The 16,737-nt window shown below is 34.3% G+C and overlaps 1 protein-coding gene and 1 long non-coding RNA gene across 2 annotated transcripts; one reads left to right on the forward strand and one right to left on the reverse strand.

Moving 5' to 3' along the window:
* Positions 1-268: 268 nt before the first annotated feature.
* LOC132045079 (citrate synthase, glyoxysomal-like) lies at positions 269-10,161 on the reverse strand. The gene is made up of 13 exons (XM_059435598.1): positions 9,919-10,161; positions 8,183-8,363; positions 6,565-6,650; positions 5,614-5,718; positions 3,793-3,855; positions 3,522-3,631; positions 3,133-3,252; positions 2,987-3,062; positions 2,780-2,853; positions 2,565-2,685; positions 1,150-1,247; positions 950-1,073; positions 269-576 (listed from the first exon to the last, which is right to left on the reverse strand). The coding sequence occupies exons 1-13, from the start codon at positions 10,159-10,161 to the stop codon at positions 445-447; spliced, it is 1,533 nt and encodes a 510-aa protein (XP_059291581.1). The 3' UTR covers positions 269-444.
* A 4,171-nt stretch (positions 10,162-14,332) lies between these two features.
* Positions 14,333-16,727, forward strand: LOC132045062 (uncharacterized). Its single transcript, XR_009412343.1, has 3 exons — positions 14,333-14,610; positions 15,428-15,960; positions 16,033-16,727. It is a non-coding gene; the product is annotated as an uncharacterized LOC132045062 (long non-coding RNA).
* Positions 16,728-16,737: the final 10 nt, after the last annotated feature.

Genomic DNA, 16,737 nt, shown 5'->3' on the forward strand with positions numbered 1-16,737 from the left:
TTTTTCACACCGGGTGTATGCCAAATCAATGGATGTATCACAATATATACAACTATCATTTACCATAATTAGTTAATGTATATATTCACTTCATCAAATCACTTAACCATGATAAATTGCATTGATTTGGTATAAACATTCGATGTGGGTGAGTATTTACCGTAAGTTTTTACCATATTTCTTGCGTTTTTGCCCTTCAAGGCTTCAACTACATATTTGATGGAAGATGCTAAACGAAGACTAGTAATACCTAATTTGTGCTGAATAATTTCCTTGTGAAGACTAAAACCTTATTAAATCGATTTAAAATCATCCGAATACGTCAGCTTTGTGTATATGAGAATCTTAGCCATGTCCAAGACAAGTTCACTCCTCATGGAGATAAACATTACTACTATATAATTTATTATTCTGAAACATAAAACAAGTGAACCTTGAAGAAGCCTAGGCCCCTGAACCAGCCAACCGTCGTTTGGTGGCATTGGAGACAGACACTTGACCAAGCTTGTCTGCTTCCGTATATGGTGATCGCTCTTTGAGAGGCATATAGTGACGCTTCCATACACCGGTATACACCTGAAGGAGAAACACATCACAATTCAATTACTTGGCACAGTTAGAAAGGGGGAAGAAGTTATAGGACTACAGAACTCGTGAGGAACTAATCAATTATAAAAGCAGTCCAGCAAACTAGCCAAAACTCATTTAGTTCCTAAACAAACCTTCCACCTAAAACTCATTAGCTTCTAAATGAGCACACCTTTATATCTTCTAAGATGCTGAGACAGTCGAGCATAAAGAGGAAAGACCCAAAGACTCAAAAAGATTTTGGATTGGCACAAGCAAGTACTAAGCAGTTACCATAAAATGTAATTGGTAATAAACAAAGTCTGATTAGTACGAAATCTAATTGTACCAAGATCGAAAAGCAAGATACTAGTGATTTTACCTGTGCGGGTCTCATAATCTTGGTATCAGGATCATCCAGGGATTCTTTCCAATGAGACAAGTAACCAGCCATCCTAGGAATTGCAAATAAGACGGGAAAGAATTCCGTTGGAAATCCCATTGCCCTAATACATAAATAAGTATTACTCATTAGACATATCATACGTAATAATGAAAAGATTCATCTTAGTTTATGCTTACCTGTAAATTAAACCAGAGTAGAAATCAACATTCGGATACAGCTTCCTTTTTACAAAGTACTCATCTGAGAGTGCAGCTTTTTCAAGAGCAACAGCAACCTGAAAATAGTATGAGCCTATGAGAAACTGTGGGAACCATAGGGAGTGTTGGATCATTGAGCGAAAGCGGTCCATGTCCCAACATCTTATTTATATGAGGATTTATAGACGTACAGATTTAACCAGCCAGCCAGGACGAGAGATACAATAAATTTTGGTGGCCTCAACAACTGCTTTTCTACTTTGTCTTACTACCAGTATTTAACTTGTAGCCAATCTCTTCTGGGAAGGAATTTTTCTCAATTTTGATATATAAATGTCATATTCAGAGAAACGAGATTCTATCACCCCTTCCACATAGTAACGAGTGCTTACAGGCACACTAAATGTCATCGTAGGATAAAGATGTGCTCAAATATCCGACATTGAGAAACTAAAGGAGATCTTTAGTCAAATCTACAGTGAAGAATCCAAGGGGAATAATTTTTTTGAATTAGCGGTAGAATTACCGTGCCAATGATAGCTAACATTAAATATCTGATTTTTCCTAATTTGAAATTGCCGGAAGAAGAAAGAACAAAGACTTCCCATGGAAGCATAAATAGTGGGGAAGGATGGTTTCTGATAACCTAGGGGAAGGAAGTTTGATGAACTTCTGAACAACAAACAAAAAGTGGTGCTACTTTCAAATAACGAGGAACCAAGAATAATGGATTTTAATGGACTTGTTTAAAGGTAACTGCAGAAGAACGAAGCTGGTGTATTATAGCTCAAGTTCACTTTAATAGCTTTTTGTGAAACTGAATATGAAAAAAAAAATACATCTGAGGGTAAAACCTTATTGAAGACTAAAAGCCAAAACCACCTGAGTATGCGGTGCACATACTTCTCGTAGTATAAATGCAACTGGGAGAAGTTAGCTTCGTCAACTTGCTTCTTCTAGCCACACTGTTGAGATAATTGTGCTTCTTTTCAAAAAGAATTGAAATCTTTTTCCAAAATAACTTTTTCAATTTCTTCAAAACTTTTTCAGCCAGACACCATTTGCGAAAATTTTCACTTTTTGCAAAGCATTTCCAAAATTGCTTCCATTGTTTGAGGGAAAAACTTCTCTAGTGGTGTTTGGTTGGAAAAGACCAAAAAATCAACTTTTTTTAAACAAACTCCACCGTATTAGTTTTAGCACCAACTTCAATGTTTTAGGCTCTTCTGAAATTCAAGAAAAGCTGAAGTCCATGGGATAGCTTAAACATGGATGCCAAATATCCTGTTACTTCTAGAATGCTGGACAAAATTATTTAAATTATGGAATGGATCATTTGGAAACACCAGCTAAACCAAGAAAAATATATCCTTTTAGCAGCAGTGAGACGTTACCTCAATTAAAGGATCCCGACCAACAATAGAAAATACTTCATCGGCAAGCGTCTTGATGACTTTAGCTCTGGGATCATAATTTTTGTAGACACGGTGCCCAAAACCAGACATCTTTCGTTTCCTGAAGGGATAGAGGTAAAAGAAAACTCAAAATGGTTAAAAATGAATCAGACAATCCTTGACGTTACAACAATAATTAGCAGAAAATCAAGCACCTATTCTTTACACCCTGAAGGAACTCTGGAATATTTTCAACACTTCCAATCTCACTGAGCATCTTCAGCACAGCCTGTAAACCATGTAATAACATCATAGTCAAGCATAATATAACACCAAACAATGTTATCTGAGAGACATAAAGATAGAGCATCATACAAAAAGTGGGCCATACATACTCATTACTTGCTATAGCAACATTTTACCTCATTTGCACCCCCATGGAGTGGACCATACAAAGCTCCCACTGCTCCTGCTATAGCTGTGTATACATCAACCCCACTGCACACAGCCATTGGTGTATAAGTCAAGTAAATCTTAGTGCTATTGTCTCTGCAAAAAAGATACCTACCTTGAAGCAAGATGACGTGCCGCAGCTGTAGAGCAATTCATCTCATGTTCTGCATGTAATATGAAAAGAATATCGAGCACACGAGCAAGTCGAGGATTGGGTTTGTAAGACCTATTACCTCTGCAAGTTAAGGAAAAGAAGCTTTTAATTTGCTGGCTATGAAGAATTGAAGCTGAATGTGATGCAAATGCAACAAGATTCACAATAGTGCACACACATGTGGATTTTAATGATAAGCCACAATATTTACAATGATGCCATGGCTAATAAGAACCAGGATCGCTACTTCTATCCAATTTAGGAATCATCTAGAACTCCGTTGTTAAGTGGGACATAAACAAAATAAAGCAGAGCAGAACAATAAAGCAAAGTAGAGAAATAGAACATACAATGAATCTAGCATGTACAAGAAGTTCTCCGCATAAGAGAGATTGTTGGATGGAAGGACAGGTGGCCTTCCAGCCATTCTTAAGTAAGCAGCTGTAGCAATTGTAGGTGCCTGCAAATACAACGAATAAATGCTTATTACCACTGGGTACCATCACACTCATTTTGATAATGATCACAAAGCCCATACATCAAACTTCAGCACAATATCATAGTCCAAAACTGTTAGAAGTTTAGGCAATCAAAGAAAAGGTTGAAGGAAAGGAAAATCACCTTGCCAAGGATCCGAACTATTTGTTTATCTCTCACTTGTTTAGACTTGTATATATCCTGTCCCTGCATGAACAAAAGATGCAAATGATCAGAATCATGAAAAATAAAATGTTACAATCCAAAAGCTTGATGCCCAATAATCATTAAAGTCGGTCAAACAAGGGGAACATTGAACAAGAGTTATCCTTGCTCTGCTGCAGAAGGTTAATCAATCTGTTCTCTCTCGACCCTTAGTTGAGAATCTTGTCTACTTAATGACCCAAATACACAGTTAAGAAGGGCCTTTAACAGTATTTCTTTGAGATGGACCACTGAGCAGGGCAACAACAATAACATATCCAGTGGAGTCTGGGGAAGGCAGCATGTACGCACTTACCACTACCTTTGTAGAGTATAGAGGTTGAAGAAAAGAAAAAGAATTTGATGCATGATATCAAGAAAAATATGACAACAAAAAATCAAGATTAAAAGCTAATGGTGCAACAAATAGTAACACACATTGAAGAAATTAAACTACATGATTACTACTAATGAGAACACACGGCAACCTACTAACCTTCTGCCCTAATCCTTGACCTCCACACCTTCCTATCTGGGGTGATGTCCTAAGTAAGTTGAAGCTGTGCCATGTCCTATCTAATCACCCCCCACCCCACCCCCCGTGGATTCTTCTTCGGTCTACCTCTATCTCTCCTGACTCCTGCTATAGCCAACCTCTCACACCTCCTTACGGGCGCCTCCACACACCTTTTCACATGCCCCAACCATCTCAATCTCGCTTCCCTCATCTTGTCTACCACGGGTGCCACTTCCAACTTGCCCCGTATAATTCCGTTGCTAATCATATCCCTCCTAGTATGCCCACACATCCATCTGAGCATCCTCATCTCCGCTACACTCATCTTCTGAACACGGGCGTTCTTGACTGGCCAACGCTCTGCCCCATACAACAAAGTCGGGCTAACCAAAGTGGTCTTCTTTAACTTACAAAAGGAAGCTAAGCAGTGATCCAAAAGAGGGGAAGGGCAAGGAAAGATATTTAATTGTTCAACTTTGTGTAATAGATACTTGTCCCTCCCCATACAGATTGCCTTAAGATTTTCATTTGAACTATTTGAGTTATCCAACTTGAGCTATGAGAGTACAAATAGTTTCTTTTCCATTTTTCAGAAAGAAGAAGAAAAACGAGTTAGGATGTGCTTCCAGATAAAGGTGAACAACACTAGTAGCTCTAACAGATACCCACCCTCTTGCTAACTACAAAGGACTTTCAGGTAGGGACAACAAAGAGCAATTTAAACTACGGTATGGAATTTGAACAGAAAAGATCCCCCAAAAGAGAACAATGGACCGAAGATAGAACACACTTCTTCAGAAAATATATGAAAACAAAATTGTTTAATTTTTCAAACATTTCAAGGTGGCAATAATATCGTCCATTGGAACCTTTATTCAACTTTCAGTAGCATAATAAGAAGCTAACTTGCAAGTTATTATTCACATCATTTTCTAATCTCAGAGAGAAACCTAGACAAATCTTTCAAACAGAATCATCATTGAAAACCTACACTGAACTCTCTGAATAGTGAGAAGCTAGTAATCTTATCGGTGGAACACAATCATGAGAAAGCAGTATCCCTTAATGGAAAAAGAAGCTAGGTTTATTTCAGGGAATCAAAATAAGATCAAGGGACATCTGAAGCAACGATACATAGGTAAAACGTTGAAACTTTGACTACAGAAGATATATCGCTCCTGTGTTGCGTCATTGCAAAAAGGGAGAGAACTACAAAAGTTGGAAAATTTGAAAATGTTACTTACTCTCAGAGCTGGATTTGCATCAGGATGAAAGACAGATAGAGCACTCATTGCACTGACAAGAACCCCCATTGGATGAGCATCATGGGGCATTGACTGTATGATATCCTGCAACACCAAATTGCAATTGTTTCAGAAATTCCGGAACTACAACAAAGCAGGAACTCAACACATTGCACAATTGTTTAAACGACATAGAGTACAGCCGTAAATGACCACAATTAAACAATTGGCATCGTTATATACCAAGAAGCATACAGCACGATAACATAAATAGTGATGATGTGACAATTTAGTAGGAGAAGTTCTTCCTCCCCTTACACTTCTATTATCCTTCTACTAGTGAAGTATATTAAAAGCTAAGAGGATTATTGCAGTTCCTTGGAAGAATTTGCCTGGGTAATAGTATGGAGTGTTCTTAGTAGTTGTGCAAAATTGTGGATTCTAGTAATTAGGAAACTTCCCTTATATTATGTAGGCTAAAGTTTATTTATAGTAGCCGATGCTCCTAGCTGAGGATCTTTCTTGTACATTGTTTACAACCAATAATACAAACTTCTTTTCTCTTCTCTCTTTTTATATGGTATCAGCATCTCCTCCTCCTCGATAAAGATTGCAGTAGTTACTACCTACAAGGCAAAGGCTTCCTTCTTCTCTTTAGTGTACTCTTCTTGTCTTTTCAGAGACCAATTTGGCCAATGTGATGAGCAACCAAACATTTATGACACGTCTAATGCCCATGGTGTTTCAGAGGTTTCATATTCCAAGACCATGAACTTCTTGAGAGAGGAAAAACACATGCAGCCAATGCCAAATAAGTAGGCACCATAGGTTCATCATTTAAGTAAAAGTCAAAGTTTTTCCACTTTCCTAAATCATGGGAAGCATTTGCGAGTGACAACTTTGAATAAAAAATAACTGAAGCTTTCGTAGAAAACTAAAATATGAACTCACCAAGAGTCCTTGTGGAACTGCTGAATGTTGAGCAACTGTGAACTCCCAATCTGCCAACTGGTTCTCAGATGGTAAATTACCATACACTGAAAATTCAATTAACACAAATGAAAAGATAAACCAGCAGAGAAGTTAGATGTATGGAGCAACATATTTTCCATTTTATTCCTTTTGAGAGGGGGAAGTGCGCAAGTATATTTCTCGGAATGAATAAAGTTTAACTTTATTATGGCGAACAAAACTACCCCAACAAAACAGAAAATAGAAGAAATCTGCAGTTTTTCCTCAACATGGATTGATGAAAGCAGTTCAACATGAATGAAAGCAAAAAGTCCCTGTACGGGGATAAGTTGGTAAACTTCACAAAGCGGGTGATAAGGAAGGAAGCAAGTAGAAAAAGACAATTTGTGGACCGACGTTTTGTTTTCTTCTTCTTTTTTTGTTTTTGATAAGTAGGATTAATATGTGTTGCTTCTAATTAAAGGCCACAGAAAGAAGAGTCTAAGGTATGGACTAGTAGTAGAATATCGAGTACTATAGTGTTTAGCGTGACATAAACAATATAACTAAGTAAATTATGCAAGACATGCTTTATGGTTCATAACCAAAATGTTTTATCTTGACCAGGCAGGATTAGTATGCTACCATGGCACAAGGCCCTTGGTGGGCCCATGTTGAGAATATAATTAAGTAAATAAAAGTGTGCTCTCACTAATAGCTTAAGCATTTAGATGAGATGGTCACACACCTCAACATGGTATCAAAGTCAGGCTAATCCCAATCATTGTTTATCCGATGTGGGCCCCCAGCTTATATTGTTCAACTCAGATATCTGGTCCTGGGCGTGAATGGGTGTTGAGTCCTATATCGGCTCACTAGGGATGGGAGGTCTCTTTATATAGTCTTGGGCAATCCTCACCTCATGAGCTAGCTTTTGTAGTTGAGTTAGGCCCAAGGTCCATTTCTTTAACAATCCACGCAAGACAACCAGGGATGGGAGGCCTATATCGGCTCACTAGGGATGGGAGGTCTCTTTATACAGTCTTGGGCAATCCTCACCTCATGAGCTAGCTTTTGTAGTTGAGTTAGGCCCAAGGTCCATTTCTTTAACAACCCACGCAAGACAACCAGCGGGCAAACTCCCCAGACTAAGGAGGTGTATCAGAACTGCCTAGTAATTTCTCAGTTAATAGCTCTACAAAAATTCTACAGCATTGCTGCTTCTTCCAACTTCTACAATAGAATTCCACATTTATAAATTTGTTTTTCTGTAACAGCAATAAGCTCCCAAGATAATCCACTTCATGTTGATTCCTTAAGTTCTATCCATTAATGTGCACATTTGGTCTTAATTCTATTCAACTACTACAGTTTTGAGGAAAAATCTGTTGTCACTATTTGTCATTGAATATCAGAAAAGACCTTCAGCATTATTACTAATTTTTGGACCTTGCTTAATCCTTTTTTTTTTTTTTTGGATAAATAGTTAAGCTACTTCTAGGACAAATTTCAAGAGATTGTGGACTCCACATAGAAATCACTCTAGACACCATAAAGATGATTCTGCTAGCATAGTAGAAATTTAAATATATACAAAACTATCATGAGAAACACTTACGCAAAAGATATGCCGTTTCCAAGAAGGAACTTCCCTCGGCCAGCTCTTCAATAGGGTAACCTCGATATCTGAGGATCCCGGCATCACCATCTATATAACAAATTGATGACCTAACAGGTGCCGTGTTGAGATAGCCTGGATCATAAATCTTGAGACCCTTATCATTCTGACCTGTTGTTATCTGCAAAACGATTTTATCAGAAGATATGAAACAACGGTACCGGTGTAATGAAGCAGCATAGATGATTAAAAAAACCACACAAAATACATCCACTGAGCAAGTGTGCCCCGATCTTAAAGATTTTCTATTTTGTGCAATTCGCTCGCAATCGGTCTACAGCATCCCTGACTCGAGAAACAATTACATACTATTCGGTTGTGCATATGCCTCTAGACAGGGGTAGGTACAGCATAAAGCGATTGCCTCGCCCTCTAACTGGATATATATGTCATAAGAAAATTAGAGACACGTATGTATATTAAATTGTGCACGCACCAATTTAACTTCTAGATCTGTCTCAACCTATAGGTAAGACTACATACCATTAAACTGCCAATGAAAAGCATAAGCGAGTTTTAATTTACAAAAAATGCAATATTACTAGAGCTAGCATAGTCAATAACAGCTACTAAGTTTTTTTTTTTTTTTAAAAGGGATAAAATTAGTCGTTATCATAAACAGAAGTCAAAATTCAAGCGGAACAATAACATCCTAATATTAGGAAAATGAATATTCCTAGAGCTAGCACAGTCAATAACAGCTACTGAGTTAAAAAAAAATTACCCCCTCCGTCCCAATTATTTGTCCCAAAAAGAATATCTCTTTCTATATTTAGTAAGTTGACAATTCAAACATCCTACATGACAAGCTTAACACCACAAGATTCAAAGGATATTTTAATACATTACACATATCTTTAATTTAGGAACATAAGATTCAAAAATCTCTTTTTATTCCTTAAACTCCGTGCCTAGTCAAACAAATATGGGCTAAACTGGGTAACAAAGTCAAATATGGGGTAAAGCGCGTAAATATTTTCTCCCGGTAGACATAGAGATTAATTTTCCCTAAAAAAAGGGATAGAAAATCGCCATTATCCTAAACAGAGATCAAAATATAAGCGGAACAATAAAAACAGAAGATTAGGAATTTGATGAATAGTCATAAGGAAAGAGATCAAAAGTGCACATTCAACTAATTGAAGGATAAATGTGCTATCACAAGGATCAAAATTATACTCCCTTCGTCCCAATTTATATGACACTCTTTCCTATTTGGTCAGTCCTAAAATGAATGTTAAATTTCTATATTTAAAAACAATATAACTTTAAAATTCCCCTTTTACCCTTAACGAGTTGATTTACAATCACATAAATATCTGAGCCTTGTTTTGGACCTAATCAAATAGTATCACATAAATTGAGACGGAAAAAATAGTGTATAAAAGGTGTTTATACACAAATATGGGCTAAACTGGATAACAAACTCAAAATATGGGCTACTGCAGCATAAATATTTTCTCTTAGTAGACATATACTCACTCCATCTCAATTTATGTGAACCTATTTTCTTTTTAATCCATAAATAATCTCTATTTACTTTTATGCAATAATTTATATTACAGCACAAGTTCAAAAGTTCTCTTTCTTCTTAAACTCCGTGTCCAGTTAAATTGGTCGATCAAAATTGAAACAGAAGGATTAAATCAGAAGATTGGAAATTCGATGATTATTACCTTTTTGAAGTCGGTGGCTTTTATAGTACCGTCTTCAGTAACCTGAACCGGATATTTCTTACCGGTTCGTTCATCGATGATCGTCAACGCGCCTTTTAGATTAGACGGTGGCGCGTCGGTTGAAATCGCGGATACGATGGAAGTTTCTAGAAGTTTGGAGGAATCGGGGAGATTTAGTGAAGCTGCGAGATGAGCTGAAAGTACAGCTAATCTCCCTCGAGCAACTGAATTTCCCTTCTCCATTTGTTAACTCTTTTTTTTGTGTTGTGTTTGATGATTGGAAATGTATTGATCTCGTGTTGGTGGTATGTATATATGTGTGTGTTTGATGGAGAAAAGGTGGTATATATACTATGTGTGTGTGTGTGAGTGTTGTGTGAATTTATTGATCTTGGTTTTACAAATTTTGCTGAGGAGTTTTTAGTACTTTTTTTTGGGCAATGTGTCAAAAAACTTATGGAATTTCATTGAATTACTAACTTTATCCAAATATTTTTTTTATATACACAGGATATTCTTCATTTTTTCATATTGATTTATCATGATCGGTTTTTTAAAATATCATGTCTTATTCGTTTTTATTTTTTTTTTTTTATATTGCTTTGTACTATTTGTCTTTGTGATGAGGTTTTACGTGAAACAGTTTTAACCATCTCTCAAATTAAGAGTGAGGTATAAGTATGATCTCGATTTCTGGAATGTTATTGCGAGAGAGATCTTGAAAAAAAAGTTGAGTGTTAGAGAACAAACTTAGGTATCTATTTTACCCTTTTTAGAGAGAGAATTATTTTTAATTTATTTTCTAATATTAAATCTAACAATAAAGGGTGTTTATTATTTTATTTATTAATTTTTTTAAATGTGTCAAAAAAAGTAAACATATATGGTGGCAGTTTATCCAAATTTGATAAATTTTTGAATAGTTAAAGGACTAAAACCGGAATGGTCAACGATTCATTATAGTTGGAAATTTTGACATCAATTTCTTACTTTTTTATTTTAAAAAAATATTTCACTTTATTAATTTCGGGGACTATTAATATACATGGCCTTTTCTCGTGTTTGATGATTGGAAATGTATTGATGCCGTGTTGGTGGTATATATACTATATGTGTGTGTGGGTGTTTTGTGTGAATTTATTGATCTTGGTTTTACAAATTGGAAATTCTTTGAGGAGTTTGTGGTGAATTACTGGGAAAATGGTCCGGTCTGGCGATTATTTCTTTTCTTTTTTGGGCAATGTGTCAGGGTTGATTTTTGGAATTTCATTGAATTACTAACTTTATCCAAATATTCGGATTTCTTTTTACACAAGGATATTCTTCTTTTTCATATTGATTTATCATGATTTTATAGTATTCTATCATGTCTTATTCGTTTTTGTTATTTTTTTTTATTATATTGCTTTGTACTATTTGTCTTTGTGATGAGGATATACCTGAAACAATTTTTCATCTCTCAAATTAGGAGTAAGGTATGCGTATGATTTACTCTCTTCCATATCCCATCGAACATAATGAAATTTATTTGAGTTAAATTATGTTATTGTTGTTGTAAAAGTTTAGGACTCAAAGGATATTTCAAAGCAAACTAATTCATGTGAAGTGTAAACTAATAGGTCCACTTTTGCTTGTCAAATCAAGAAGTAATTATTATTTTGTATCTATTTTACCCTTTTTATTATTGCTTTAATTATTTTTAATTTATTTTTTAATATTAAATGACGTATAACAATAAAGGGTGATATAATAATATTATTATTTTATTTATTAATTTTTTTTAAATGTGTCAAATCAAACCTAACAAGTAAACATATATGGTGGCAGTTTATCAAAATATAAAAAGAATTATAATTCACATTAAGATAGGAATTAGTAGTACAGTACTTACAGATAGATCTCAACACATTACCTTATCTTCATACGTGGTCAACGATTCATTGGCAAATAGTTTGTGGAAATTTTGACATCAATTTCTTACTTTTTTATTTTAAAAAAATATTTTACTTTATTAATTTAACAAAAGTACTTCACAAATTACGATAATATACATTTAAAGAAGTATATAACCAAAGAAACATTATTTGGTTTAAAATATTTATAACACCATATAAAATGAGATACTCCATCCGTTTACTTTTACTTGTCCACTATAGATTTTGCACACACTTTAAGAAATAATAAATGAAGTACATAATTTACCATGGTAGCCGCATCAATTGGTGCATATTTTCAATAAATTTAAAAATGACTTGAGATGAGTAATTAGTACTATAGGTAAACACGGAAAAAAAATTATCTATATATTTTGATATATAAATATATATATATAAAGTAAAAATGTATTTTTATAATACTGGACACATAAAAGTAAAGGGACGGAGTAGATATTATGATCAGACATAAATACATACATAATTATCATTACCCGATATTTAGAATTTAGAGGAGTCAAAAATTGTAATAATCAATGAATGCTATAATCTGAAGTCAAAAAGTCAAACCAACATCAAATTGAGATTGCTTTTGCAAGAAAAAGAAAAGAGTCAATTCCAGCTTAAATTTACAAGTTAAATAGACGAACATAGTGCACTTTAATCATATTTAAGTACTTTTATATGTAGTCGACTTGCGTTTATTATCTCATATATATATATATACTGTTAATCTAATTAATTAGTTCTTTTACACTAATACAACGTATTAATCTATTTAATTAATTGCACTGCAAAATCTATTTAATTAATATCTTTATAACTCATTATGTAGTCGACTTGCGTTTATTATCATATACTAATACAACGTGTTAATCTATTAATTAATACCTTTATAACTCATTCTTTGCACTGCAAAATCTATTTAATTAATACCTTTTAACTCATTATGTAGTCGACTTGCGTTTATTATCATATACTAATACAACGTGCTAATCTAATTAATTACTCCCTCCGTCCCATAATAAGTGTCACCTTAGCAGAAAATACGCATATTAAGAAATTAATAATGCAATGTGAAGTTTATCAAATTACCCTTATATAATAAAAATAAATTACTTTTAACTCTTGATTAAAGCAAATTGAACATGCGAATCATAAACTCAAAACTTTTACTATAATATCCGATTTTGATTAGTTTTACTCTAATACAACGTGTTAATCTATTTAATTAATACCTTTATAACTCATTCTTTGCACTGCAAAATCTATTTAATTAATACCTTTATAACTCATTATGTAGCCGACTTGCGTTTATGATCATATACTAATACACTGTTAATCTAATTAATTAGTTCTTTTACACTAATACAACGTGTTAATCCATTTAATCAACAAAAAGGCCAACTTTTTATATGACATTTTACTGTTTTTTCTTTATTTCCTTTCTCAAAATCGTTCTTGTTCAAAATTTTTGGGGTAGTTTTACCCTTTTCGTTAGGCACACGAAATAAAATACACAATATTTTTAGAAGAAAAAGAATATTAAAAAAACACAGGCAGTGACGTAACGCAAGCGTTTTACAGCAATTTGTCTTGGGATGCACAAAACAATCAACGTTTTCGTGGATATCATATCTTATTCTTTCTCCTAATTCCACTCACCTTTCCAAAGATGGCATTTAACGGCGTTATCACAATTTTTTTGTTTCTTTTTTTCTTTTATTATATTTTGACTTCTTTTTTGTTTCTTTTTGTGCTATTTCTCTTAGTGGACCTTTTGAGGCCCATCAACCTTTAATTGCCACTCTCAGGTTTTTCTTTCAAAGAACCGTCTACATTATCTGTCCGCGCAAAATGCAAATCATAGTCTTATGTTCTATTTATTTGACAATAAGAGTAGCATTTTCTCTTATATGGCTTATGATCAAATTGATATTTTTTTAAATGCATAATACATCGAGGGCCCCTTAAATTTGTCAGTAAATTTTATAAGACACTCTAACTAATCTTTTATAGACACAAAAAGAGGAGACAAAAAAAAGAAAAGAAACAGCATGATAAAGTATTCTATCACATTTTTATTCAAATTTTGAATTTTCTTTTTTGCACGTGCTCTGAAGTGTATATTAGTTAGTTAAGTGTAACTATATAAAATATGTTATCTCATTTAATTATACATATCAGCCTAAAATGAAATATACATGAAGTTTTACGGCTTGTTGAGATTAATGTGTATAATTAAGAAATGTGACGTATTTTAAGTGATTAACATATCTACGTAATACGCCGGAGAACAAGTGCTAAAGGTTTTTCTTTCAAAATTTTAACCAAAAGTGTCTATTAGAAATATCTTATCAGGTATTAAAATTTTTTTTAACTCAAAAGTGAAATGGTTCAATCAAATGTCTAAACGAAATTTACTCGCAAATTTAAATGGTTATCCATAATTAAGCTTCATAAAAACACATTAACAATTATTTTCATCATGTTTATGCCTTAAGGACCAAATGGAACTTAAGTCCATACATTAAGAACCATTAATTTCGATTACTCTCTCTACGCATAAATGATATTCAGAAATTATGTGAAGTTCTCAATGCCATGCTAATTTCACGAAGTATTTCACTTAATAGTTCGGGGCAGACCCAGTTTTGACCCGGGTACTCGGGTCAAGAACGGATTTACATACAAAAATAGAGAAGAGGGAATTACAGGAAGAAGATTTGTGCTCCTCGTTATTGTGATGCATAAGGTGGTAGTACCGTGTGCATCTGAGGTGGTACATGACCATTATGGCTACCTAGAATTTATCTATTTGTCACTTTTGTCCTACGAAGTTTTTAAGTTCAAGTTTTAATGCAGAACTTCTGACCACTTGTTAGATTTTGCAATTAGGTCCTTGTTAGATTTAGTTGTCCTTATACTACAAAATAGATGTATAATTTTACTTGTCTAGTTTGAAAAATCGAGAGATAATTTATCATTTTATATTTTACCTAGTAAGTACCAATTATATCCAATTCATTTTCCAATAAGTGAGATGAATTATAATAATTAGGGGTAAAATTAGCACTTTATTTATTGGTTCTTAAAGTGTGTGCTAAGTCAAACATGCATGGACGTAGGGAGTAATATATTTTATCTTTTATTTATATTTTGTATTCTATTGGTCTTATGAGATAGGGTTAAACGAAGGGACATGAGGATTATTTGTATAGCCAATTCTTACTTGTTTCGATATAGGTGCTCCTAACTTGTTTAGGTTTGAGGCTTAATTGTTGTCGTTCTTGTATTTGTGAGTTACATTTAGTTAAGTCCAAGTGATATATCTTTACATGGTATCAGAGTCAGGTCCATCTTTGTTTGGGCTTCCCATACACACTCTAGTTGGGCATGATCGTGAAGGGGGTGTTAGAGTGGGTTAGAGTCAGGGGCGGAGCTAGGTGAAAAATTACATTTTATATATAAGGTATTAAGGTTAATTTTATTTTTATTTTTATGTATATATAGTAGATGTTGAACCCCCTTGGCTTCTTCGTTTATTTACTTCTTCATATGTTTGAACCTCCTAGGTGGAAATTCTGGCTCAGTCCTTTGGATAGAGTCCCAGATCGGTTGGGGAATGGACCGGTGGTCTGCTTATATGGACTTAGCAATCTTCTGCTCATGAGCTAGCTTTTTTGGAGTGGAGTTAGACTCAAGTGTCATGTCTTTACAATATTTTGTATACTATTGGCATGAGATAGAGTTTATCCTTTGATGCTGGTGTAAAGGTTTGTTAGAGGTAATCTAGCTGAATTTAGTTGTAACCGTACTCTATACGGTCCAAGCACTCTCCATTTGAAGGTTTAATGAATGAAAAACCTAAATTTGTCTCTACTTTTTCTCTCATCTTGTGCTCATTTCTCATCTCATCTCTGTTTCCCAATGCTTTGCTTCATTTTGTAATTGCTTTGATTGAGTTAAAGTGCGATAAGTTTGTATCAGAGCCCTTCGATCCAGAGCACCTGTGTGATGGCTAAAAATCAGAGAATGAAGAACCTGGAAGAAAGTTAAGAAGATATGAGTCTCAACTGCAAAATTTTGAAATGTGTCTGCTATGAAGGTACTAATTAGCCACTTCATAAGACTCTTTCAACAATGTTATTAGCAGAACTGGAAATGTAAATGTATGCAGACTGCTATGAGTTCTCAGCGTTGTGATTGCTCAGAAATTCAGCCCAGTAGATCTTCTTGAAGCTAATCCACATTACTCTCGCCACAACCAAACTGCTCTCCTGTTTCTGTAAGTTTCTCTTCCCAACCTACTGTGTGAAATCCTGCTATAAACTACAGTTTCAGCAAATTACTTAGATTTGGCACGTGAACAAGAATTTTGTTTTCATTCATGATATGATGAACTAATGGATGCTCAATTTCTACCCTGTTTGCTTAATGTTAACTTCATAGTTTGTAAATCATAAGAGAAAAATTTTCTCCGAGCTTTTAGAATGAGATAATGTTTGATGCAGCCCGCGTGAACTAATTCTCGTGTATCAATTGCACAACAGGAAAGTGGCAGCTTTAATATCGCCAGTTTACTCGATTGCAGGGTCAATATAAAATGCTATGGTCAGATTTCAGGACCAAGAATGTTGCATCTCATCTTTTATTTTGTAGTCAGGGAACTTTTTATCTCAATCCAGTTACCAAGTTAGAGGAAGTGCTAACTACAGAACGTGAAGTTTTCTAAAACCAGGAAGTTTTGTTTGGTTTATCCTTTTGTGTCAACAGGGATTAATATCCTAAAACCTGTACTAACTTATCAGATGAATAATAAATTGCCATTTGCTCTTTTGCTTTCATCCTTTTCACATTAGATTTATTGTTCTCTTGAGCTTGT

The sequence above is a fragment of the Lycium ferocissimum genome, unplaced genomic scaffold (assembly GCF_029784015.1).
Source record: "Lycium ferocissimum isolate CSIRO_LF1 unplaced genomic scaffold, AGI_CSIRO_Lferr_CH_V1 ctg594, whole genome shotgun sequence".
NCBI lineage: Eukaryota > Viridiplantae > Streptophyta > Magnoliopsida > Solanales > Solanaceae > Lycium > Lycium ferocissimum.

Bases quoted from the DNA above. Each gene is read 5' to 3' on its own strand.
- LOC132045079 (XM_059435598.1), bottom strand. From the start codon at position 10,161: ATGGAGAAGGGAAATTCAGTTGCTCGAGGGAGATTAGCTGTACTTTCA. The intron at 6,651-8,182 runs GTAAGTGTTTCT...TTGAATTTTCAG, and splicing joins GGAAACGGCATATCTTTTGC to TGTATGGTAATTTACCATCT. The intron at 2,854-2,986 runs GTAAAATGTTGC...CATGGTTTACAG, and splicing joins TCCATGGGGGTGCAAATGAG to GCTGTGCTGAAGATGCTCAG.